Raw genomic sequence first — 27,490 nt, 5'->3', positions numbered from 1 at the left:
CCTCTGTAACTCAAAACATGCAACCTGTAGAATCTTTTTAAATGTCGCCTATAGAGATTTTAAAGGGTAAAAGTTTGTCGCCATTCCACGAGCGGGCGCAATTTTTGAAGCGTGACATGTTGGGTATCAATTTACTCGGCGTAACATTATCTTTCACAATATAAAAAAAAAAGGTTGGGCTAACTTTACTGTTATATTTTTCACTCAAAAATGTGTATTTTTTCCCAAAAAGTGCGCTTGTAAGACCGCTGCGCAAATATGGTGTAAAATAAAGTATTGCAACGACCGCCATTTTGTTCTCTAGGGTGTTAGAAAAAAAAAGTATAATGTTTGGCGGTTCTAAGTAATTTTCTAGCAAAAAAAAATTTTTTTAACTTGTAAACAACAAATCTCAGAAAGAGGCTCAAGTGGTTAACAGGGCAAATCCTTCTGGTCCTTAGTGGTTAAGGTTGTAATTTTTGTAAAGAATAAAGTGGACACGTACATTTGAAACATTTGTTCACATTTTTTCAGTGCTCTATAAGCAGATATTTTATTTTTGTCACTGTGCTGCATTCAATATTTTATACAGAATGACTTATTTATCCTGCAATGATTTTCTCAACAAGACATTTAGTGAACTGCCACTGTTACGTCTTGTACCAGCATGAAAGACAGGGGTCATTTCAGAAGGTCAGCCCAAGCAACACAAAGTTCAGGAGGACGCATCTTACGTTCCTTGCTTTTCATTTCTCTATCGGAGAAAGGAATCTTGTTTTTCTAGCTTTGAGTGTCTTTCGAATGGAATATTTAATGCAGGATTGATAAAACATTCATGGGCACTTTGCCGCTTTAGAAATGACAAAGTAGAAAGTAGGAAGAAACGTTCATTTAGATTTTGATAGTCCTGCTCGGAATTCGATCACATCTGTGTCTTTCATTAACATTAAAAAAAAAAAAACGGAGTTTCCTGTAAAATATCCGCCTAATGTGCTCCTCGCATCAAATTGCCATTTCAGGATAAAGAGCTTTTTGCTAAAAGTTGCAAGTGGTTTATAATTAAAAGAAGATGATGTACTCAATTACCTCAAAGATTTGTTTAGATTTCACTTCTGCTATGGTTTGCTGATATTAAAGCTAAACTTCGGCTGGAGAAAAAGCTCTTAGCTGAAGGCACGTTTTCCAGATGGATTATGATTATTGTCTTGTTATGGAGCACCATGCATCTCTAGATATATGTTGACCATTATGCCTGATGTAGGGCTAAAGATGAACCTTTCCTCCATGTTTTTTCCATTAACTCGTTGGTCCAATCAATATTAAAGACGGCCCTGGGGGTACCCTTGTTCTGTGCCATTTTCATTAAAGGCCCTGGGACCAGGCCATTATCGCGTTGGGCGCCAAGTCTGGGTCTCATGAGAGGACTACCCACCGGGGTAGGCTCTTCTGGGCTACGCTAGGCACTTGGGATGGGATCACCGTATTACACATGGGGTACTCTTGTTCTGTGCCGTTTTCATCAATGCCCTGGGTCCAGGCTAAGGCTGCTGTGAGGGGAATGCTCAACCTTAATAAAAATATGGAAAAAATATGAAGAAAAGGTTCATCTTTAGCCCTACATCAGGCATAATGATAACATGGAGGAACCTTTCCTCCATGTTTTTTTCCATTAACTCGTTGGTCCAATCAATATTAAAGACGGCCCTGGGGGTACCCTTGTTCTGTGCCGTTTTCATCAATGCCCTGGGACCAGGCTAAGGCTGCTGTGAGGGGAATGTTCAACCTTAAAAAAAACATGGAGGAAAGGTTCATCTTCAGCCCTAAATCAGGCATAATAACATGGAAGAACCTTTCCTCCATGTTTTTCCCATTATTGCGTTGGGTGCCAAGTCTGGGTCTCATGAGAGGACTACCCACCGGGGTAGGCTCTTCTGGGCTACGCTAGGCACTTGGGATGAGATCACCGTATTACACATGGGGTACTCTTGTTCTGTGCCGTTTTCATCAATGCCCTGGGTCCAGGCTAAGGCTGCTGTGATGGGAATGCTCAACCTTAAAAAAATATGGAAAAAATATGAAGAAAAGGTTCATCTTTAGCCCTACATCAGGCATAATGATAACATGGATGAACCTTTCCTCCATGTTTTTTCCATTAACTCGTTGTTCCAATCAATATTAAAGACGGCCCTGGGGGTACCCTTGTTCTGTGTCATTTTCATCAATGCCCTGGGACCAGGCTAAGGCTGCTGTGAGGGGAATGCTCAACCTTAAAAAAAACATGGAGGAAAGGTTCATCTTTAGCCCTACATCAGGCATAATGATAACATGGATGAACCTTTCCTCCATGTTTTTCCCATTAACTCGTTGGTCCAATCAATATTAAAGATGGCCCTGGGGGTACCCTTGTTCTGTGCCATTTTCATCAATGCCCTGGGACCAGGCTAAGGCTGCTGTGAGGGGAATGCTCAACCTTAAAAAAAAACATGGAGGAAAGGTTCATCTTCAGCCCTAAATCAGGCATAATGATAACATGGAAGAACCTTTCCTCCATGTTTTTCCCATTATCGCGTTGGGCGCCAAGTCTGGGTCTCATGAGAGGACTACCCACCGGGGTAGGCTCTTCTGGGCTACGCTAGGCACTTGGGATCACTGTATCACCGTATTACACATGGGGTACTCTTGTTCTGTGCCGTTTTCATTAATGCCCTGGGACCAGGCTAAGGCTGCTGTGAGGGGAATGCTCAACCTTAAAAAAAACATGGAGGAAAGGTTCTTAAACAAGTTACGTAGGCGTATCAACAGATACGCCTACGTAAGTCCGTTTCCTATGTTTAAGTGTATTCTCAAACTGAGATACACTTAAACATGCCTAAGATACGACGGCTTGCGCCGTTGTATCTTAGGCTGCAATATTTCCGCTGGACCGCTAGGTGGTGGTCAGCATAGAATATGCAAATGACTAGTCGCGCCGATTCTCTAACGTACGCTTGCCCGCCGTAGTGTTTTAACGTCGTTTCCGTAAGCGATACGCGGCGTAAAGATAAAGATGCCCCCTAGGTGGCGTACTCAATGTTAAGTATGGCCTTCGATCCCGCGTCGAAATTTCAAAATTTAACGTCGTTTGCGTAAGTCGTCCGTGAATGGCGCTGGACGCCATTTACGTTACAGTCAAAACAAATGACGTCCGTGAGACGTCATTTAGCGCAATGCACGTCGGGTAATTTACCCGACGGAGCATGCGCATTACGATCGGCGCGGGAGCGCGCCTAATTTAAATGATCCACGCCCCCTGCCAGGATCATTTGAATTAGGATGGCTTACGCGGGTGGACTTTATGCGACGCCGCCGCAAGTTTACAGGTAAGTGGTTTGGGAATCCGGCACTTGCCACTTAAACTTGCAGCGGCGTAACGTAAAGTACATACGTTCCGCCGCCTTAGATGTATAAGAATATGGCCCAATGATTACATGGATGAACCTTTCCTCCATGTTTTTTCCACTAACTCGTTGGGCGCAAAGTCTGGGTTTTATGAGAGGACTACCCCCCGGGGTAGGTTCTTCTGGGCTACGCTAGACACTTGGAATGAAATCACCGTATTACACATAGGGTACCCAGGGCCGTCTTTAAGGGAGGGCAAAAGGGGAAGTTGCCCTGGGTCCTGTCATTGTTGTGGGGCCCAAAGCAGCTGCCTTAAGCCCCGTACACACGATTGGAATTTCCGATGGAAAAAGTCAGACAGACTTTTTCCATCGGAAATTCCGACCGTGTTTATGCCCCATCGGATTTTTTCCATCGGAAATTCTGAGGAATTCCATCGGAGTTTTGATAGAGAACATGTTCTCTTTTACTCTGATGGAATTCTGTCGGAATTCCGATGTGATTTTGGCCGGTCAAAAGTCCGACTGTGTGTACGGGGCTTTATCCTTGCCAACTATCCCAGTTTAAATTCCCTTGTCCCATGAAGTTTTAGTCCTGTGCTGTGTCCCGATATCTCAGTGTGAAGTGCTGCTACTAATGCTGCTCAGCTCTGCCCTATTGTGTACAGATGACATACCTGCAGACCCTGTCTTTACATGTAACGTCATTCATATATAAATCATGTAAATTCATATGTAAATAGCTGAGGCATTGATATGTAAATAAAGGTGGCATTCATATGAATATCATGCCCCCCTGCAGTGAAAAGATGATGTGCTGTAACTTCTGGCAACCAATCAGTGAGCAGTATCACTGTACAGTAATCTCTAGCAACCAATCAACAAGAAGAAATCATGTGCTGTAACCTCTAGCAACTAATCAGTGAGCCGTAATGTGTGCTGTAACCTCTAGCAACCAGTCAGTAAGTGGTAATGATATGCTGTAACCTCTGGCAGCCAATCACAATCACTGCCTAATCTGATACAGTAAACTGATTTTAAGTCTAGCTGATATTTATTGTATGTCTCAGAGCAGGTGGAGAGCAAAATTGCAGTGGGGGGTTTTGCCCAGGGTCCAATCAATATTAAAGATGGCCCTGGGGGGTACCCTTGTTCTGTGCTGTTTTCATCAATGCCCTGGGACCAGGCTAAGGATGCTGTGGGGGGGAATGCTCAACCTTAATAAAAACATGGAACAAACATGGAGGAAAAGTTAATCTTTAGCCCTACATCAGGCATAATGATAACATGGATGAACCTCACGCGGGTCGGTTACTTGCATTACAGCCCTTGAGTAACTTCAGACCACAAGGGAACAAAGTTTCAAAGCTTTACTTATAAAAATGCAAAATGAACATGTCGAATTCTAACATGCAAGAACAAGACTTTTCCTACAGCCCTACTCTTAACCCAGGCTGTATGCTGCCCCGGCATACCTGCAAAGGTAGAATCCGTGTACAAAGAATAGGATCCATTAGTGTCATTTCCCAGGGCTGGAATCTTCGAGGACGTACCCCAAGTCCTGATGATTTTCTGCATAACGGCAGTGGCAAGCAACATTCCTCTGCTCCCCCTGGGTGTAGCTCTCTGGTCTTCTCTATTATTAGATTTTCTTATAGGCTCTGGACCTCTCTGTTCAGGGGCAGGGGGTTGGGGGCTCTCAGCTCCGGACCACTTTCCCTCTTTTATATAATAAAGTCAGTGGATTGGAACCAAAGATAACCCGCCAAAAAACCGACATAGGCATTAACTTTTGCCTTCCCGTCCAGGGCAGCATCTAACTAGCGTGACTTCAACCCGCTTACATGCCCAATAACCGTCCTCTGCTGTGCTAACTCTGGCCCCTTGGGACCAGCATCTCCACTCTACACAAATCAAGCTTCCAGCCTGGTCCAGGTACCACCTCCACGAGTAAAGACTACAAAGGAGAAGGTTCAGAAGTTCTGTATTTGCTGCCAACCAGTCTTGTTTCTTTGAAATGACAGATGCCAGTCACATAATAATGTATATTAGGAGTGGCACAATAAACACATGCCAATAGGGTATTTCAAATCCAATTTTTGTATGCGGCAATCAATGGATTATTTATCACAATGTCAAATGTTATCTTTTTGCTTTATATCCTCCTCAGGAAACTTTACTTCACCTTGGTGCACAAGAACCCCGTGCATGGAAAGATCTGCACCTCTCCTGCTGGGTGCCAGGGGTCCGGGTCTGATGTGTCCAACAGAGGGGCCTTCTATGTACCTACAGAAAAAGGTGAGAAAATGGCCCTTGTCTAGGCAATATGGGACTGTCACTGGAGAGAAATAAAAACTGTCTGTACTGCCATCTGTGTCATTTAAAAAAAAAAAAAAAACTTCACCTTTTTATCCTTAAAGTGTTTGGTACCCCAACATTTCATATTCCTGATGTGCCTGCTGTACCATGTACTTGTATGAAAAAGTCTCCTGTCCTCTTTTTATTGCTCCCTTTGTGTGAAATCCCTGGTGTTCCTGCCAGACCCTCTGCTTTCCTATTAAAAACTGACCAGACCAAGCAGGAAAGTACACCGTGGTCAGTTCTCTAGCATTGTGAGCAGCTCACAGTGTGCAGTGAAATCAGAGTAAGCAAAGGGAAGGCTGGGGTTCAGCTTTCAGCCATCCAGATTGCAGCCCCTCGATCTTTGTGCGGCTCTGCCGTTTACTAAACTCAAGCAACACGTGCGCCGTCGGCGGAATATTAAACAGCAGAACATAAGGGGCTCCCAGACACAGATGTGTTTTCTTTATTACGGAGCTAAAGCAGATTCATAGAGCAGATAATGAAGAAGCGAAAACTCCAGCCTCACCGTATTAAACCACAATGAAGCCAACAGTTGCGGCTCCATCGTTTGGCTTCCGCATCTGCCAAAGAAAATATTCTTAAAATGAAAACGATCGCCCGGAATTAGCTTTTTGCTGAAATAAAACTCCCAGCAAGACGCTTCCTTTATGTACACCACGACGACGGAAGGCGGTGATTTCCCGTATTGTAAAAGCGACTTCGACTAGTGGAGCGGAGCGCGCCTGTCAGCAGGACCTGGCACAGGGCAGGAGGCGACAGTATCTGTACAAGAGCTTTGCTTGGTTCCTTCCATGCAGAATCCAAGAAAAAGGAACTCTTATTAAGGCCTCGTGTACAGCGGGGAAAATAATGATTTGATCCCCTTCAGGTTTTGTAAGTTTGCCCACTTACAAAGAAATGAAGCAGTGGCGGCTGGTGCTCAAATTTTTTTGGGGGGGCGCAAACAAACTGAAAAAAAAAAAAAACATCAATTGCAGCCTCACTGTGCCGATCAAACGCAGCTACTGTGCCCATCAATTGTTGCCACTGTGCCATCAAACGCAGCCTCTGTGCCCATCAATTGTCGCCGCTGTGCCATCAAACGGAGCCACTGTGCCCATCAAATGCCGCCAGTTTGCCCCCTCAAATGATGCCAGTTTGCCCCCTCAAATGATGCCAGTTTGCCCCCTCAAATGATGCCAGTTTCCCCATCAAATGCAACCAGTTTGCCCCCTCAAATACAGCCAGTTTGCCCCCTCAAATGACACCAGTTTGCTCTCTCAAATGATGCCAGTTTGCCCCCTCAAATACAGCCAGTTTGCCCCCTCCAATACAGCCAGTTTACCCCCTCAAATACTGCCAGTTTGCCCCCTCAAATACCACCAGTTTGCCCCTTCAAATACAGCCAGTTTGCCCCCTCAAATACCTCCAGTATGCCCCCTCAAATACAGCCAGTTTGCCCCCTCAAATACAGGCAGTTTGCCCCCTCAAATGACGCCAGTTTGCCCCATCAAATGCAGCCAGTTTGCCCCCTCAAATACCGCCAGTTTGCCCCCTCAAATACAGCCAGTTTGCCCCATCAAATACAGCCACTCTGTCCCCTCAAATGATGACAGTTTGCCCCCTCAAATAGAGCCAGTTTGCCCCCTCAAATAGAGCCAGTTTGCCCCCTCAAATAGAGCCAGTTTGCCCCCTCAAATACAGCCAGTTTTCCCCCTCGAATACCGCCAGTTTGCCCCCTCAAAGACAGCCAGTTTGCCCCCTCAAATACAGCCAGTTTGCCCCATCAAATACAGCCACTCTGTCCCCTCAAATGATGACAGTTTGCCCCCTCAAATAGAGCCAGTTTGCCCCCTCAAATAGAGCCAGTTTGCCCCCTCAAATAGAGCCAGTTTGCCCCCTCAAATACAGCCAGTTTTCCCCCTCGAATACCGCCAGTTTGCCCCCTCAAAGACAGCCAGTTTGCCCCCTCAAATACAGCCAGTTTGCCCCCTCAAATACAGCCAGTTTGCCCCATCAAATACAGCCACTCTGTCCCCTCAAATGATGACAGTTTGCCCCCTCAAATAGAGCCAGTTTGCCCCCTCAAATAGAGCCAGTTTGCCCCCTCAAATAGAGCCAGTTTGCCCCCTCAAATAGAGCCAGTTTGCCCCCTCAAATACAGCCAGTTTTCCCCCTCGAATACCGCCAGTTTGCCCCCTCAAAGACAGCCAGTTTGCCCCCTCAAAGACAGCCAGTTTGCCCCCTCAAATAGAGCCAGTTTGCCCCCTCAAATACAGCCAGTTTTCCCCCTCGAATACCGCCAGTTTACCCCCTCAAATACAGCCAGTTTGCCCCCTCAAATACCACCAGTTTGCCCCTTCAAATACAGCCAGTTTGCCCCCTCAAATACCTCCAGTATGCCCCCTCAAATACAGCCAGTTTGCCCCCTCAAATACAGGCAGTTTGCCCCCTCAAATGACGCCAGTTTGCCCCATCAAATGCAGCCAGTTTGCCCCCTCAAATACCGCCAGTTTGCCCCCTCAAATACAGCCAGTTTGCCCCATCAAATACAGCCACTCTGTCCCCTCAAATGATGACAGTTTGCCCCCTCAAATAGAGCCAGTTTGCCCCCTCAAATAGAGCCAGTTTGCCCCCTCAAATACAGCCAGTTTTCCCCCTCGAATACCGCCAGTTTGCCCCCTCAAAGACAGCCAGTTTGCCCCCTCAAATACAGCCAGTTTGCCCCCTCAAATACAGCCAGTTTGCCCCCTCAAATGACGCCAGTTTGCTCCATCAAATGCAGCCACTTTGTCCTCTCAAATGCAGCCAGTTTGCCCCCTCAACTTACCTTTCTCGCGTAAGCCATCCTCCTCTACGCTCCCTTGATGTCATCTCTGCTCGCCTGTCGCTTCAGCCAATCAGGTGACCGGTAACCAGACCCGGTGCACCTGATTAGCTGAGAGGTGGGTCAGTGTTAAGGAAGCGATTCCCTAACACAGCATTGTGTAAACAGCGAACTCACAGCAGTTGTTTAACAATTTGGAAGCCTATTAGAGCCTATGGCTCTAATCAGGCACTTCCAAAACACACCCACCGCTGTTATTCAGATGGCCGGCGCTCAACAGGCAGGCCGGACACCTGAATAGTGGGCGGCAACAATACATAGATTCATGCACCGCATGAATCAATGTATTGTTGATTGACGGGTGCAGGAGAGAGGGGGCGGCGCTCCTGCGCCCACTATGGATGCACCGCCACTGTAATGAAGGGGATATCATTTTTATCATACTTTAAGTTGCCTCCAGGACAGCCAAAGTCGCCTGTCCTGGAGGCAACTTAAAGTTGCGTTGTAAGTTGCTTCAAGTCACGCTGAAGTCACCATGCAAAGTGTGAACCGGCACTTAACAGGTATGTTTCTGTACTTGAAGAAATATATACCGTATTATTCATGTTTTTTTTTTTTTTTTCCGTCAGCCACTTCAAAGAAGTTGTCACCAACCCTGGATTTTAACCCTTGCCTGAACACAGCCTGCGGGAAGCCTGCTGTCCGGCCTCTAGTAGACACCGGAGCCATGGTGTTTGTGGTGTTTGGAATTCGAGGGATAAATCGGACCAGGGAACCAGATAACCATGTACTGGGTGAACTGGTAGGGGAAATAATATCATTATCTGGATATAGCTGACCTTATTTATCAAAGAACGGACAGTATTGGCAATCTGCTTCAAACTCTCACTGTCCAGCTGTTGTTTCCTTCTTCATTGATATGTGTTGGATGCTGTAAGGCCATACTGCTTTGTATATACCAGTGATGGCGAACCTTGGCACCCCAGGTGTTTTGGAACTACATTTCCCATGATGCTCAATTATACTGCAGAGTGCATGAGCATCATGGGAAATGTAGTTCCAAAACATCTGGGGTGCCAAAGTTCGCCATCACTGGTATATACACTCACCGGACACTTTATTAGGTGTCACCTTACTAGTACCGGCTTGGACTCCCTGTTGCCTTCAGAACTGCCTTAATTCTTCGTAGCATAGATTCGACAAGGTGTTGGAAACATTCCTCATAGATTTTGAACCATAGTGACATGATGGCATCACACAGTTGCTGCAGATTTGTCGGCTCTACATCCATGATGCAAATCTCCCATTCCACCAACGCTGTATCTTGGCCAAGGCCCAGGCCTAGGGCAGCACTTTGCAGGGGGGCAGCATGAAAAGAGTCCCCGCCGGCTTGCGCTACACTTTTATAGGTAGATTCAGGTACAATGACCTAACTTTGTGGCGGCGTAGCTTAAGGAATTTAAGCTACGCCGCCGTAAGTTAGCGAGGCAAGTACATGATTCTCAATGTACTTGCCTGCTAATATACGGCGGCGTAGCTTAAAGCGGGCGGGCGTAAGGGCGCCTAATTCAAATGGGTTGGGGGGGCGTGTTTAATGGTAATTAGCCTTGACCTCACGTTTTTGACGTTTTTCAAACACTGCGCATGCGCCGGGCGACTACATTTCCCAGTGTGCATTGCGGTTACGTACGAACTCATTTACATATTCTACGCCGACCGCAATGGAAGCGCCACCTAGCGGCTATCCAAAATATTGCAACCTAACATATGTTTAAGCGTATCTCTGTATCTTCTGAGTTAGGTCGACTTATCTACTGATAAGTCGGCCTAACTCCTACTGAATCTACCTATTAGTGTAATTTTGGATAGAAGCCCCTGTTAATTATTTTTTTGCCATCCGTTCATTTCCTTTCATTTCCTGCCCCATAGCCAGACAGGAAGTGAGAGGAAATCTCTGCAGATTAAGCTAAATCCCCACTGGAAAATTTCAGGGCAAGCCTTTAACAGGAAGGGGTGTGGCCTTGACAGGAAGGAGTGGATTATATTTAAATCAGGGGTTGCACAAGTTTAGTCAGGCCTAGGGCAGCACACAACCTAAATACACCACTGCATTCCACCACATCCCAAAAGGTGCTCTATTGGATGAAATGTGGTGACTGTGGAGGCCATTGGAGTGCAGTGACCTCAATCTCCAGTGGTGAGATGATTGGAGCTTTGTGACACGGTGCATTATCCTGCTGGAAGGAGCCATCAGAAGATGGGGACACTGTAGTCATAAAGGGATGGACATGGTCAGCAACAATACTCAGGTAGGCCGTGGGGTTTAAATGATGCTCAGTTGGTACTAAGGGGCCCAAAGTATGCCAAGAAAATATCCCCCACACACCATTACCCCCCCACCACCAGCCTGACCCGGTGATACAAGGCAGGATGGATCCATGCTTTCATGTGGTTTACGCCAAATTCTGACCCCAACATCTGAATGTCGCAGCTGAAATCGAGACTCATCAGACCAGGCAACGTTTTTCCAATCTTCTATTGTCCAGTTTTGGTGCGCCTGTGCGAATTGTAGCCTCAGTTTCCTGTTCTTAGCTAACAGGAGTGGCATCCGGTGTGGTCTTTTGCTGATGTAGCCCATCTGCTTCGAGGTTCGAGGTGTTGTGCATTCAGAGATGGTATTCTGCATACCTTGGCTGTAACGAGTGGTTATTGGAGTTACTGGGCCGGATTCAGAAAAGAGATACAACGGCGTATCTCCTGATACGCCGTCGTATCTCTGAGTGCGGGCCGTCGTATCTATGTGCCTGATTCAGAGAATCAGTTACGCATAGATTTCCCTAAGATCCGACAGGTGTAAGGCCTTGTACACACGACCGGATCTATCCGCTGGTATTTATCCGCAGATCAGTTCCAGCGGATAGATCCGGTGCATGCTAAGAAATCTATCCGCTTGAATCCTGTCCAGCGGATTGATCCGGTGGTCTGTACAGACTCACCGGATCAATCCGTCCTCTCCCCTCCCTCACATGCGTCGTAATGATTCGACGAATGCGTGGAAGTCTTTACCTTCCAGCGTCGCGCACGTCGCCGCGTCATCGTCTCGGCGACGGCGCAACACGTCACCGCGGATGGATTTTGCGCGGATTTCGATCTGATGGTGAGTACAGCCATCAGATCCAAATCCGCCAGAGGATTTATCCGCTGGAAACGGTCCGGCGGACCGTTTCCAGCGGATATCCTCTGGTGTGTACGGGGCCTGAGTGTCTTACACCGTCGTATCTTAGGCTGCATTTTCAGGCTGGCCGCCAGGTGGCTTCCGTATGTTTACGCGAGGAATATGCTAATAAGGTAGATACAGCGATTCAGAAACGTACGTTCGGCCGGCGCAATTTTTTACGTTAGGCTTTTTTTTGGCGTATAGTTACCCCTGCTATATGAGGAGTAGCTAGCTAATGTTAAGTATGGCCGTCGTTCCCGCACCGAGTTTTGAATTTTTACGTTGTTTGTGTAAGTCATTCGCGAAAAGGGCTGGACGTCATTTACGTTCACGTCGAAAGCATGACGATTTGCCAACGTCAATTGGAGCATGCACACTGGGATACATCCACGGACGGCGCATGCGCCGTTTGTTAAAAACGTCAAAAACGTGGGGTCACTACTATTTTACATAGTTACACTGCGCCGCCGTAAGTTTCAGCGCAAGTTCTATGTGAATACACAACTTGCTGCTCAAACTTACGGCGGCGTAGTGTATCTGAGATACGCTACGCCCGCCTAAAGATAGGCAAAGCTCTCTGAATCTGGCCCACTGTTGCCTTTCTATCATCTCAATCTCAAACCAGTCTGCCCATTCTGCTCTGACCTCTGACATTAACAAGGAATTTTCCTCCACACAACTGTCGCTCACTGGATATTTTCTCTTTTTATGACTATTCTCTGTAAACCCTGAGAGATGGTTGTGCGTGAAAATCCCAGTAGATCAGCAGTTTTTGAAATACTCAGACCAGCCCCTTTTGGCACCAACAACCATGCAAAGTCACTTAAATCCCCTTTCTTCAACATTCAGATGCTCGGTTTGAACTTCAGCAAGTCGTCTTCACCACATCTAGATGCCTTAATGCATTGAGTTGCTGCCATGTGATTGGCTGATTAGCAGTTTGTGATACCAAGCCATTGAGCAGGTGTACCTAATAAAGTGTCCGGTGAGTGTATGTAGGGGAGTGAAGTAGAATGCCACTCTACTTTTGTAAATGAACCCCAAAGTGGGAGAACAGGAAGACACTTGATTGGATAGCAGCTTTCAGACTTTAACATTTATTATTGAAGCTGTGTGCATGTCATTGTCTGATGTTTGTTTTTCGCCCTCTTTGTGTCTTTTCCGGAAAGGGCAGGGTCATCTACGATGACAAGTTTGACCTCTTTAAAGAGATCGGTAATCTGTGTAGTCTGTGCAAGGTGATGGCCAGCAACAGGGATTTGGTGAAGCCGGGCGGAGCTCAGTGCCTTCCCTCAGGTAATAGTTTTTTTATGCATTTGGCCGCAAGACAAAAACATAGCTTGTAAATGGACTGGGACATCCTGCTATGAGTAGGGCTTCTGCCGAAACGCGTTAACATATTACTGCTGTATATAAGGAATTGTTGCAATGGATGTGAGTAGCCAGCTTCATTGTGTTAGGAGGATTATTGCTACAATTCAAAGGCATCTGGGCCAGAACACCGGTTTCCAGTCTCCCAGGTAATTTGCGGTAGAGCATATTGTCTTTGCTGGGACAGAGGTGCCCTAGGTAATACCCATATGTGATGCTGAACCTCCATGTTGGTATGAAGTAGTTATTAAGACATGTGCACTTTGTATAGTTCCGAATTTCGTTTTTTTAATGAATTTCGACAAATTTGTTAAATTGGGAATATCCAAATTTTTGAATTTCCAAATTTTCCGAAATTCTGAGTTTCCGAAATTCTGAGTTTCCGAAATTCTGAGTTTCCAAAATTCTGAGTTTCTAAAATTCGGAATTTCAGAAATTCGAAAACTCATATTTGGAAATTTGGAAAATTCAGAAATTCAAAAATCTAGAAATTCGGAAAATAAGAATGAAAATCCAAAAATAATGTAAAATCCGAAAATTCATTCTTTCAAACTTTCTGTCTTATTTTCAGCTTTTGAAATTTGCAAATTTTCTGATTTTCTGTTTTTTTTTATTCCCGAATTTTCAAATTTACGATTTTTCAAATTTCAAATTTTTGGGAGCAGATAGTGTCAAGGGGTGGAGTCATTGGTCTTGGGAGCAGGTAGTGCCAATTGGTGGTGTCATGGGTCTTGGGAACAGGTAGTATCAATTAGTGGTGTTATGGGTCTTGGGAGCAGATAGTGTCAAGGGGTGGTGTCATTGGTCTTGGGAGCAGGTAATGTCGATTGGTGGTGTCATGGGTCTTGGGAACAGGTAGTATCAAGAAGTGGAGTCATTGGTCTTGGGAACAGGTAGTGTCAATTGGTGGTGTTATGGGTCTTGGGAACAGGTAGTGTCAATTGGTGGTGTCATGGGTCTTGGGAACAGGTAGTGTCAAGAGGTGGAGTCATTGGTCTTGGGAGCAGATAGTGTCAATTGGTGGTGTCATGGGTCTTGGGAGCAGATAGTGTCAATTGGTGGTGTCATGGGTCTTGGGAGCAGGTAGTGTCAATTGGTGGTGTCATGGGTCTTGGGAGCAGATAGTGTCAATTGGTGGTGTCATGGGTCTTGGGAGCAGGTAGTGTCAATTGGTGGTGTTGGGTCTTGGGAGCAGGTAGTGTCAATTGGTGGTGTCATAGGTCTTGGGAGCAGGTAGTGTCAATTGGTGGTGTCATGGGTCTTGGGAGCAGATAGTGTCAATTGGTGGTGTCATGGGTCTTGGGAGCAGGTAGTGTCAATTGGTGGTGTCATGGGTCTTGGGAGCAGGTAGTGTCAATTGGTGGTGTCATGGGTCTTGGGAGCAGATAGTGTCAATTGGTGGTGTCATGGGTCTTGGGAGCAGGTAGTGTCAATTGGTGGTGTTGGGTCTTGGGAGCAGATAGTGTCAATTGGTGGTGTTGGGTCTTGGGAGCAGGTAGTGTCAATTGGTGGTGTCATAGGTCTTGGGAACAGGTAGTGTCAAGAGGTGGAGTCATAGGTCTTGGGAACAGGTAGTGTCAATTGGTGGTGTTATGGGTCTTGGGAGCAGATAGTGTCAAGGGATGGTGTCATTGGTCTTGGGAGCAGGTGGTGTCAATTGGTGGTGTCATGGGTCTTGGGAGCAGATAATGTCAAGGGGTGGTGTCATTGGTCTTGGGAGCAGGTAGTGTCAATTGGTGGTGTCATGGGTCTTGGGAGCAGATAGTGTCAAGGGGTGGTGTCATTGGTCTTGGGAGCAGGTAGTGTCAATTGGTGGTGTCATGGGTATTGGGAGCAGATAGTGTCAATTGGTGGTGTTATGGGTCTTGGGAGCAGATAGTGTCAATTGGTGGTGTCATGGGTCTTGGGAACAGGTAGTGTCAAGAGGTGGAGTCATTGGTCTTGGGAACAGGTAGTGTGTCACGCCCCTGACGGTAAGAGCCTGATGTGCGGAAGACGGCCTCCCTTGCAGCTCTGACTCCGAGCTCCTGGTAAAGTGGACAGGAGACTCCAAAGTACAAAGTCGCACGAGTGCCTTGCAGGGTCGCTGTTGAGTCGCTAAGCTGGAGTTGCTGAGCAGGTAGCGGAGAGGCACAGGTGCAGGTGGTAGTCCCAGGCAACTGTCAGCGGGTAGAGGAAGTGGTCAAGCCGGGTCATGCACTATCGGATACGTCTGGAACACAGGCGGAAGCCAGAAGCAAGGTCACAGGGCAGGCTGGGTCGGTATTGGGCTGGCAGCAGAGTAGCAGAATCAGTAGGCGAAAGCAGGGTCCAAAACAAGCCGGGTCGGTGCAGGCGGAGAGCAGGGATATCAAAGGCAAGCCGGGTCGGGTCAACGGTACAGGAAACAGGATACAGGTTACTAGGTAGGTTAGCCAAACGCTATAGAACGGACAGCACCTGAGTCCAAGAAGAGGCCAGCCTAAATAGCCTGTCTGGCGCCAAAAACACTCAGAGAGTGCACCCTGCGGCGCCCGCACGTGCACGCGCACGAGCGCGCGCACGGGAGCGCGCACGCGCACGGGAGCGCGCACGCGCGCTAACGGCGCTCCTGTGGAAGCTGAAGACCCAGCTCGACCTCTATGGCCGCCATTTTGGGTGCTGGCATGCCCTTCCTGACATAGTGTCAATTGGTGGTGTTATGGGTATCGGGAGCAGATAGTGTCAATTTGTGGTGTCATGGGTCTTGGGAGCAGATAGTGTCAATTGGTGGTGTCATGGGTCTTGGGAACAGGTAGTGTCAATTGGTGGTGTCATGGGTCTTGGAAACAGGTAGTGTCAATTGGTGTTGTCATGGGTCTTGCAATTCAAATTGGCCTAGTGGTGCTTGGTTGAAGTGCTAACCACAAAGCCACTGTGCACAGGCAGAGAACCACTTGGCCAATAAATGCAGTAAATAGGTGCCTGGCAGAATAGGATGAGCACATGTTCACAGTCCTATCATCTGATATTTCGTCTTTCAGGGTACAGCATATCATCCTTTCTTCAAATGTTACACCCTGAATGTAAGAACATTCCCGAGCCAAACCTTCTCCCGGGTCAGCTCTCCCATGGTGCTGTCGGTGTAAAGGATGGAAAAGTCCAATGGATCTCTATGGCATTTGAATCGGTAAGGGTTAAAGAGATCGTAAATATACTACTACTGGGACCAATGTGTCAAACAGAGGCAATGGCATCCACCATATTTCTTTCAGATTTCCTTTAAGGTGACCAATTGATATAAAAAAAAAAAATACAAAAAAGTCCATTCTCTAAATGTGGGCACCTTGAGTTTGGTGAAAGCAACTTGTCTATATTTCAGTCAGCAGTTTACAAAGGGCAACAGTTCTTCCCCGTGTATCCCATGACATATGGGTACCTCTCCATTGGCTGTTGAGACATTCTCTTTGCATTATGAGATGATGGGATTGCATGGGACTAGCATTGGACTGTTACCTGTGAACCATCTAAAATGCCATAATCCCTTCAATAAGCTGTTTTGCTGATTTAAATGGTTCAGTTGAAAAATGCATAAAAAAAGTGGAACTTTTCGATTGCAATTGATTTTGAGAAATCTCATATTTATACATTGAGCCCCTTGCTTACCTACTCTATTTTTTCTTTATGTAGAGGGTGTGTGTTTTTACGGGTATTTAGAGGTTGTGGAATTAATTTGGTTACTTAAGTTTATTACTTTTGTGTTTTTTTTTTGTGTATTAGATCAATAATTGTATTGTGTTGCTTTATTTTTTATTTGACTTTTTTCCAGTCTTTTTCTTTTTTTATTCTGTCTTTTAATGAAAAAAAAAAGGAAAATTATGAGTCTAATGATGGGCCATTTTTTTTTTTTTTTGCACAACAAGCCTGGAATATTTGAAAGGGGCCTCCAGAACCCTCATGTGACATTTAAGCCATTTTCATCTTTTCAAACCCCAAAAAATAACTTAAAGTTTATGAAACCATAAATCTATTGTCCAGTAAAGACTACCAATCTCATAGACCTGAGAGGCAACCTAATGGTCAACTGAAGCTCACATGGCAGGTTTACAACGTGAGCTAGTGGTTTAACATTATTAGCCTGTACTGTATTATTAGCCTGTACTTACCTTATTTTTGTCTCCAATTTTTTTAGTAAAAATGGAAAAAATTTGCAAAAATGTTCACAGTTTAAAAAAATTTGAAAGATTTTATATGGTCAGATTGTTGGCAAATTTTCAAGAAAACTAAAAATGTCAAATATTCCCACCCCTACACCTGGCCTTATTTCTTCGTACTTTCTGTATTTTAAAATTGGAGGAGGCAGAGGGGGAGACTTACTAAAACTGGAGAGTGCAAAATCTGCTGCAGCTCTGCATAGAAACCAATCAGTGTCCAGGTTTTATTGTCAAAGTTTAGGGTCCTTTCACACTAGCGGACCGTTCGCCCGCTCATTACAAGTCCGTTAACGGACTTGTAATGAATCCCTATGGGAACGCGTCCGTTAGCGGATGGAGCATCTGCTAGCGTCCGCGTCAGTCGGGATCCACTTTTCCGAACGGAAGAAACCCTATTTTTCTTCCGTTCGGCGGAACGGACCGGATGCAGACGGACAGACGGTCCGTCTGCATCCGGTCCCCCATAGGGGACAGCGGAGCAGAGACAGGGCGATCCCTGCACTGTGTGCGGGGACCGCCCTATCCGCCGACAGCTGAGCGGTGATCTCCGCTGAACTTTGGCGGACACACGGAGCGGACCCAGAAACGGTCCGCTCCGTGTGAAAGAGCCCTTAATCGACCAAACTGAAGTTAGAGGCTGATTGGCTACTATGCACAGCTGCACTGCATTCTGAGTGCACCAGTTTTAGTAATTCTACCCCCAACGAGTGTCGTCATATTCCCCTGTGTTGACTAAAATTGGGAAATCATCAAAAGCTGTGATTTAGACTGTCAGGATTAATGTATGTATATGTGTATATATATATATTGATTCCAGAAATGTCCATGTTCATGGCTGGTTTTATAAACATCTCCCTTGTAATGAGGACAGTCACTTGTCTTGGACACAAAGCCTTAGCTCCTCTCTTAGGTTTTTACCTATTGGGTTATTCATATATTCATTACAATTTCATGAATTCCTCCAGAAGCCCTGTATAAGTAAGCATAACAAGATTGTCTCTCAATCCTCCAGCGTCTTCCATGGGATAAAAATAAAACAAGGACAAGCATGGAAAAACCGCCATCCTGGTGACCCCCCCAGTGCTTTCCTGCTACATGCATGTATAATGAATGATTCTTCTCCCGCAGACCACCTACAAGGGCAAATCGTCTTTCCAGACGTACAAGGACTATCTGAAGTGGGAGTCTTTCCTCCAACAGCAGCTGCTGCGTCTCCCTGCGGACTCGGCTCTCAAACATGGATTTCAGACCTGCGAGCACTGGAAGGAGATCTTCATGGAAATTATAGGCAAGTGAGAGCTACCACAATGCTTTGTGTACAACCTTCCTTATGGGCCATTTTAGGGAGTACTGGTGTAAATGCCATCACCGCCACAACTATTAGTTTTAGTGGGTTGAATCACAAGACTCTTGACAGCTCAGGTAAGAGTTATCTCCTCCTTGTTAATGCTTTCTGTCCCACTGTTTGCACCTCTGTTCTCCGCTGCATTCAAGAGACGCCTCTGCCTGAAGAATTTTTAGCATTTGACACCTTTGTGTGGGTTGGGTGCCTGGCTCCCCTCTACACTCTGTGCTTCCTATTCCTGACCCCTACACAACTACAGGGAAAAATAATGGTGTAGGTGCTGACGGAAGGAACCACGGAACACAGCACACACACAAAATAATTGAATGACGTAGACTGGTGTTTCTCAAACTTTTTAAGATGGAGGAACCCATGGCCTAAAGGAACCCCTGCTTATACTGTAAGTACTATCGCTTGAGCTCACAGTAGGTTAGTGGGATAGTCAGTGGGAATAATGCGCCTTACATTTATAGTCACAGTGGGAAGTATCCCCCCCCCCTTACAGGTTTAAAACAGTGGTCTTCAAACTGCAGCCCATGGGCCAGATGTGGCCCTTTGCTTGCCTTTGTTTGGCCCTTAGGGTGCTATTCCTCCCACTGACACCAACAAAGGGGCATTATTCCTTCCACCTACACCAGAGGTCTTCAAACTTTTCAAACAAAGGGCCACCTTTACTGTCCTTCAGACTTTCAGACTATTGTGGCCAGCGGGGGCAGAAAATGTCATGGGCCCGGCGTCAGTGAGAATAAATATGGCCTCAGGGTTGGTGGTCAATAGGAGGAGGAGTATTCCCCCTATTAGTAGGAGGAATAGTATCCCATCATTGGTATCCCTGGAAGATATAGTGTCCCATTGTTTGTGTCGGTGGGAGGAATAGTGCCTCATATCAGTGGAAGGAATTGTGTCCCAAGGGCCGGATTAAGGCTAGCCAAGGGCCACATCTGGCCCTCAGGCCGCAGTTTGGAGACCCCTGACCTACACCAAAGTTGGAGAACTATTCATCCCACTAACACCAATGATGGGGCACTATTCCTCACACTAATCCCAATAATGGAGATTATTCTTCCTACTAATACCAATACTTTACACCCACTTACCACCAAGTCTTGGGCATTTCCTACTCCCACTGGCCACAGTCTGGCCCTCCTAAAGTCTGAAGAACAGTGAACTGGCCCATTGCTTAGAAAGTTCCTCCACCCCAAACTCGCTTATCTATGCCTTTATGGACCTTGCTTTGTGCGCTGGTCCAAATCATTTGGTGGATGGGGGATTATGGTGTGGGGTTGTTTTCGGGGGCTGGGTTTGGCCCCTTAGTTCCAGTGAAGGGAACTCTCAAGGTGTCAGCATACCAAGACATGTTGGACAATTTCATCTCCCAACTCTGTGGATAGAGTTTAGGGATGCCCCCTTCCGGTTTCAACATGACTGCACACCAGTGCACAAAGCAAAGTCCATAAAGACATGGATGAGCGAGTTTGGGGTGGAGGAACTTGACTGGCCTGCACAAAAGTCCTGACCTCAACCTGATTGAACACCTTTGGGATGAATTAGAGAAGAGACTGCTAGCCAGGCCTTTTCATCAACATTAGTACCTGACCTCACAAATGCACTTCTGAAAGAATAGTCAAACATTCCCATAGACACACTCCTAAACCTTGTGGACGGCCTTCCCAGAAGAGTTGAAGCTGTTATAGCTGCAAAGGGTGGACCAACTCATTATTGAACCCTACGGACTAAGACTTGGATGCTATCACAGTTCATGTGCATGTAAAGGCAGGTGTCCCAATACTTTTGGCAATATAGTGTATGTATATATATATATATATATATATATATATATATATATATATATATATATATATATATATATATTGTGAGGGGTTAGCTCGGCAGCAGGTGTGTGTGACCCCCTGGAAGGGTTCAGCACACAAAAAAACATAAAGGCACAGCAGACAGTGGTAGGAGGAAAACAAAAAGGTGCAGGTTTTATTTGAACTATATACAAATAAAAATATGACGGAAAACAAAAGAAATACAAAAATAAATCCTGGTCAACTTGACCTGCTCGCTATAAACGTTGGTGTCCCCAACTAACAACTGGGTACAGCCTTGTGCTGCCCCAGTCCCTGACTCCCTGCTGTTTAAATCTCTTAGCAATAGCCACATAGGCTTTGTCTCACCGCACAGACATCACACTCCCCAGACTATTCACACAGATCTGGTTCCAGGTTGGAGCATATCTCTTAGCATGCTGGGAGCTTTAGTAGAGGACCTAACGAGCCAACCTGATACAGCTGGGCTCATCAAGTCCTCCCAGCAGGACTCCCAGCACTTCCCCTAGAGGTACAAACTGGCATAAAGCCTGAACCTAGGAGAAATATATACAGCATCTTGGATGCAACCAGGGGATTTAACCTGCCTACTGTCACATACCCCCCCCCCCTCTTGTTTCAACCTTGGGGTTGGAACATCAGCATTCAGGCATGCATGCACCCGAGACAGTGGGGCAGATTCATCAAGAGATACGACGGCGGATCTCCTGATCCGCCGTCGTATCTCTGAGATCCGCCGTCGTATCTGTGAGAGCCGACGGTCAGATCTATGAGGCTGATTCATAGAATCATATTCCTCATAGATCTCCCTTAGATCCGACTGGTGTAAGTGACTTACACCAGTCGAATCTTAGGCTGCAATCTACCGCCGGCCGCTAGGTGTCGTCGCTTTTTTTTACGCGTCGGATATGCAAATGAGTAGAACCGTCGATTCAAGTCCGTACGCCCGCCCGTCGCGTTTTTTTAACGTCGTTTGCGTTCGTTTTTTTCCGGCGGATAGCTACCCCTGCTATATGAGGGGTAGCTAATGTTAAGTATGGCCGTCGTTCCCGCGCCGAGATTCAAATTTTTACGTTGTTTGCGTAAGTCGATCGGGAATACGGATGGCCGCAATTGACGTACCCGCCGCTAACAATGACGTCCTAGCGACGTCATTTGGAGCATGCGCACTGGGAAATTTCGCCGGCGGCGCATGTGCAGTTAAATCGGCGCGGGAACGCGCTTGATTTAAATTGTACACTCCCCCTAGCCGCGGAATTTGCATTCCGCCGCGGGAGTTACGATCCGACGATGCAATTTTCGAGGTAAGTGCTTGATGAATACTGCACTAGACTCGCTAAATTGCACCGGCGGATCGTAAAACACGTAGATCGAGCGGATCTAAAGATCCGCTGATCTACATGAATCTGGCCCCGTGTGTCTACATTCCCCATTTGGATGCCAGGGCGATGTTTTACAGTAAAGTTAAATTCTTGTAAATATATATAATTTGCTTTTCTACTTTAGCTAGTGTTGAATATGTGTAGACTTTTACTTTGTTCTGTCTTTCAGGAGTGCAGAGTGCTTTGTACGGCTTGATTCTGTCGCTGGTTATCTGCGTGGCGGCTGTGGCGATCTTCACTACACACATTCTCCTGCTCCTCCCGGTGCTTTTTACCATTTTAGGTACGCATACAATGGCTCCATAATACATTTATATCTGCCGCATAATATGCAATTTCATCAAATCACTGTTTGACTTTCCATTCTGTTGTGTTCAGTATTGCACGTTGTCCATTATTGAAGATGCTTCATGCTCTGTTAAGGCTTGATGACCTGCAGAATGAAGGCTGAGACCATCAGATGTGGGATCTGTTTAGGCGCGGCTCGAACAGATACATTACACTCATTGGAAAATTGAATTTTGTCTCATCTGCAGATATAGAGGGAGTGTGCTTGTATTGCCAATGTCTATTCTGAGCAAACTACATACAATGAAATGCCTTTAGAATTATATAACTGATTATATTTCATACAGGGATTTGTAAATTCTCAGTCTAGCTGGTTTCTGTATATCAGACTGTGCAGTCAGCTCTGTTTATGGGAGCTTATACAGGGTGATAAGGAAATCAACAGCTTCTGCTCACAATGAGGGCCTTGAATAAAATAGAGGGTTATTTGGAATAGAAGATTTACAAAAAATCTGGGGACATATTTTTTTTTTTTACTAGTTATGGCAGCAATTAGCGACTCTCTGCCTGTCGCCCACCGCCGCCCGCCTCACAGCCTGTCAAGTCTTACTTTCTGGGCCCCGGCTACTAGTGGGTGGGGAGCGGAGGAAGATCACTCCGCCAGGGAAGGCAAGGAGATAAGCAGCCAGGCTGGGACTTGAGCCAAGGCAGAAGAATGTGAGAGCGGAGCTGAATGGGCATGCACCCAAAACAAAAAATACACCCCTTAGCTAGTAGGAGCCGCGAAACGGGGGTGAGTAATTCAGATTTTTTTTTTTTATTCTGCACTGACTGTCTTACATTTATGGGTAGATTCAGGTACGGGCGCGCAATTTTAAGACGGCGTAGCCTAGCGTGTTTACACTACGCCGCCTTAAGTAAGAGAGGCAAGTACATGATTCTCAAAGCACTTACCTCCTTACTTAGGGCTGCGTAGTGTAAACGCGGTGGGCGTAAGGGCGCCTAATTCAAATGGGTTGGAGGGGGGGCGTGTTTAATGGTAATGAGGCTTGACCTCGCGTTTTTGACCTATCTTGGATACTGCGCATGCGCCGGGTGCCTACATTTCCCAGTGCGCATTGCGGCTAAGTACGCCGTACGGGCCTATTGATTTAGACATGGACGTAAACTACGTAAATCCCGATTCGCGGACGATTTACGCAAACAACGTAAACATTTCGAATTTCGCGGCGGGAACAGCGGCCATACTTGACATTACTCTTCCACTAGGGCCTAGCTCTAACTTTACGCGGCCTATCTCTAACGTAAACGGCGTAAAAGTACTGCGTCGGCCTGACGTACGTTCGTGAATCGGCGTATCCCCTCATTTACATATTCTACGCCGACCGTAATGGAAGCGCCACCTAGCGGCCATCCAAAATATTGCAATCTAAGATAGGACGGCGCAAGCCGTCCTATCTTAGATATGTTTAATCGTATCTCTGTTTGAGCATGCGCTTAAACATAGGTCGGCGTAGATTCTGAGTTAGGTCGGCTTATCTACTGATAAGCCGGCCTAACTCTTTCTGAATCTACCTATTAATATTGTCATGTAATCATTAATAAAACATTGAATAATTGTTTTTCTTTATCAGGGGTGTACTGGACACTGGGGCTGTGTCCTGGACGTCAGTTATATTCCCCCAGTACTTAAGTCTTGGTCCCTTTAAGGGGGATGGTTTTGGGGACAATGCTTGGTACTCAGGAGTTCTCACTAATGCAGGGTGAGGCGTTTCGGGACTGATTTCCAGTACTCTCCGTAATAATTAGTCTGTATTAGGGACCTCAAATTTTGGAGGTTCAAAGAGTTTTGAGTGGCAAGAACCTCCAAACCCTGGCTACCAGGCAGTTTAGAGGAGTTCCCGAGCTGTGAGCAGGGTGAATGCTCTAGGAACCAAAACTTGTTGCTGAACCCTTGCAGCCTGTACGGCACCCTAAACCATGATGGAGCCCTACCGCAGTATGGGACCAAGAGATCAATGTTGAGCCAGTCATGTGGTTCCTTTGGCAGAGCCCACCCTCTCACACCCCAAAGCACACCTCAATGTTGAGGGCATGTGGCCTGGTATGGTTCAGGATGGGGGTGCTCGCTCCTCCCTCCCCCTGCTAGGGTGCATGCTCAGACAAGGATCTGGTGTGAATTTTGGGGGGGGGGGGGCCATGCAGTATTTTTTCTTCATTTTTGCATGGGGTTCCCCTTAAAATCCATCCAAGACCCAAAGGGCCTGGTATGGATTGGGGGGGCATGACGTTTTTTTTTACATTTTTGTATTGCCGGAAATGGTATTGTATTTTTGGCAATTTGAATAAAAAATGTTTTTCTTTATAAATTTCAGTTTTGCTGCAGCAGGTTCTATACGTGGTACAGATGCACCACTTTACAATCAGACTAAGGGGATCCCCCAGGCACTATATTTAAAGGGAGTTTTCATTTTTATATATCTATATAACCACTGCTCCTGTAAAAACAATTTCTTTTTGCATTAATACATGTCCTCCAGTGCAGTACCTGGCCCCCATACTCTTCTTATTGCCCAAAACTTGAATATAAGCCTTCAAAATGGGGAGTTTTGATTTTTCAAATTCAGGTCCCATAGACTTCAAAGAGGTTCAGGGTTTGGGTCCGAACTTTTGCAATGTTCTGGCGCGAACCAAATTGGTGGGGGGGGGGGGGTTGTTCGGCCCAACTCTAGTCCATATCTGAGAGTAGCAGTGGTGGAACAGAACAGCAGAGGAAAGTGTGTGTGGGGGGGGGGGGGGGAGTGTAGCTGGGTTTGACCATTATGAAAATGAACTTGTTGGTTTGTCCTGCATGGGCATTTAAATATCCCATTCCTGGCATATCTCAATGGTACAGCTGGGCAGACCTGGTTCTGAGCCACATGGTTGCTGGCATCGCTAAAGTAGTACTGTTTCGCAGAATTACAGACATTGAAATAATTTTGTATGTTCCTTCTTTCTCCTCATTTGTTACAGGTGTGGTGTGTCTCGTGGTGACCTTAATGTACTGGCTGGGATGGGAGATGGGAGCAGTAGAGGCCATATCCCTATCAATTCTGGTTGGCTCATCTGTGGATTACTGTGTCCATTTGGTAGAGGGATACCTCCTCGTGGCAGACAGTGTTCCTCAACATCTCAAGGAGGTAACTCACTAGGCCACGCAACCTCGAGACAGCTCTAGAAACCAAGCTCTTTAATCATTATGTATCAAGATTTTACATTCTTTTTTTTTTTTAAAAAATACAAAATAAACAAGATGATACAAATCATAGCAAGATGACAAGATAATAAATACATTTTGCTTTAGAAAACAGGTTCTCAGTTGACGAGAGATACAATATTACAAACAGAAAATCAGGTCCCCAATAATTACCATCAGTTACAGTGAAGGAAGAGAATTGAGAATTGATAGTGAGATTGTGTTAGGCCTCGTACACACGACCGAGGAACTCGACAGGGGAAACACATCGTTTTCCTCGTCGAGTTCCTTGTTAGGCCTTGTACACATGACCGAACATGTCCGCTGAAACTGGTCCGCGGACCAGTTTCCGTGCACATGTCCGACCGTGTGTAGGGCCTAGCGGACATTTTTCCGGCCTAGCGGACAGGTTTCCAGCGGACAAAAGTTTCTTAGCATGCTAAGAAACTTGTCCGGTGGAAACCTGTCCGTCGGACATGTCCGATGGTTAGTACTAGGGTTGTCCCGATACCACTTTTTTAGGACCGAGTACAAGTACCGATACTTTTTTTCAAGTAGTCGCCGATACCGAATACCGATACTTTTTTAAAATGTGTCCCCAAATGCAGCCATGTCCCCCCCATATGCAGCCATGTCCCCCACATATGCAGCCATGTCCCTCACATATGCAGCCATGTCCCTCTAGCCATGTCCCTCACATATGCAGCCATGTCCCTCTAGCCATGTCCCTCACATATGCAGCAATGTCCCTCTAGCCATGTCCCTCACATATGCAGCCATGTCCCTCTAGCCATGTCCCTCACATATGCAGCAATGTCCCTCTAGCCATGTCCCTCACAAAAATGCAGCAATGTCCCTCTAGCCATGTCCCTCACATATGCAGCCATGTCCCTCTAGCCATGTCCCTCACATATGCAGCCATGTCCCTCACATATGCAAAAATGCAGCAATGTCCCTCTAGCCATGTCCCTCACATATGCAGCAATGTCCCTCTAGCCATGTCCCTCGATGCGGCGGCGCGATGCGGCGGCGCGATGCAGCGGCGGGGGGGAAAGTATTCTATTTAGGTATCGGGGGTATTTGCGCGAGTACGAGTACTCCCGCAAATACTCGGTATCGGTCCCGATACCGCCACGTCATCGCGTTTTCTGTCCGCGGGGAATTGGTCTGATGGTGTGTACACACATCAGACCAAAAGCTCCCAGTAGACATGTCCGATGAAAACTGTCCGCAGACCGTTTTCATCGGACATGTCTGATCGTGTGTACAGGGCCTGAGGCTGTCAAGGAACTCGACAAGCCAATTTTCTCCATTCCCGTCAAGGAAATAGAGAACTTGCTCTCTTTTTGGCTCGTCGAGTTTCTCGACAGTTTCCTCGACGAAAATGTACACACGACCGGTTTCCTCGGCAAAAAAATATCTCCCAGCAAGTTTCTTGTTGGTTTTTGCCGAGAAACTTGGCCGTGTGTACGAGGCCTCAGGAAGACAAGCTATCTAGAGTGGTTGCCCTTCTCTGAATAGGCGAGTGGAAGTGTATAAGATTCCTCTGACATAAATATGAAACTGCTTTAGGGAAATTAAAGAAAAAGAAGAAAGAGAGATAAGGATAAGGAATAGAGTAGAAAAAAAAGGTAGCGGTGTAGAATAAAAGGAACAAAATGAAAGGCTATAGATTTATCAAGAAGAAAGGAGACGTGGGAAGATTGTTGGGAATACTAAGAGCACTGGTCGGGGAAGAAAGAAGGGGGGAAGGGTTGAGGACTCCGGGGGAGATGTTGGGAGGTGGGGGTTGGTGGAGTCGGCACTGGAAAGAATCATCCTCATTATCCTGTATCTAGGGCCATTCCCTTCTATATGGGTTGAGAGAGGAGATTCTCTGGGCTATTTACTAGTCCAAGAGATTAAAAAAAGAGTTAGGAGCAGTATCTTTTATCTATAGCTCAAGATTAAAGTGGTATTAAAGTCTTTTTTTTAAATAACAAACATGCTATACTTGCCTGCTCTGTGCAATGGTTTTGCACAGGGTAGCCCAGATCCTCCTCTTCTCGGGTCCCTCGCCAGCGCTCCTGGCTCCTTTCTCCTGCTGAGTGTGCCCACAGCAAGCAACTTGCTATGGGGG

General features: G+C 46.3%; 1 protein-coding gene across 1 annotated transcript in view; it reads left to right on the top strand.

Moving 5' to 3' along the window:
• DISP3 (dispatched RND transporter family member 3) overlaps window positions 1-27,490 on the top strand; it is a 171,924-nt gene that overhangs the window by 133,343 nt on the left and 11,091 nt on the right. Inside the window, exons 14-20 of the mRNA XM_040326322.1 lie at window positions 5,527-5,654; window positions 9,156-9,328; window positions 12,913-13,039; window positions 16,117-16,262; window positions 18,415-18,574; window positions 22,015-22,128; window positions 25,149-25,315. Of these exons, the coding sequence (XP_040182256.1) occupies window positions 5,527-5,654; window positions 9,156-9,328; window positions 12,913-13,039; window positions 16,117-16,262; window positions 18,415-18,574; window positions 22,015-22,128; window positions 25,149-25,315 (1,015 nt within the window). The remainder of the gene's footprint in view (window positions 1-5,526; window positions 5,655-9,155; window positions 9,329-12,912; window positions 13,040-16,116; window positions 16,263-18,414; window positions 18,575-22,014; window positions 22,129-25,148; window positions 25,316-27,490) is intronic.

Source organism: Rana temporaria, chromosome 10 (assembly GCF_905171775.1).
Source record: "Rana temporaria chromosome 10, aRanTem1.1, whole genome shotgun sequence".
In the NCBI taxonomy this organism is placed as follows: Eukaryota; Metazoa; Chordata; class Amphibia; order Anura; family Ranidae; genus Rana; species Rana temporaria.
Note: the sequence above shows the minus strand (reverse complement) of the source record. Positions and strands in the feature narration are given on the sequence as shown.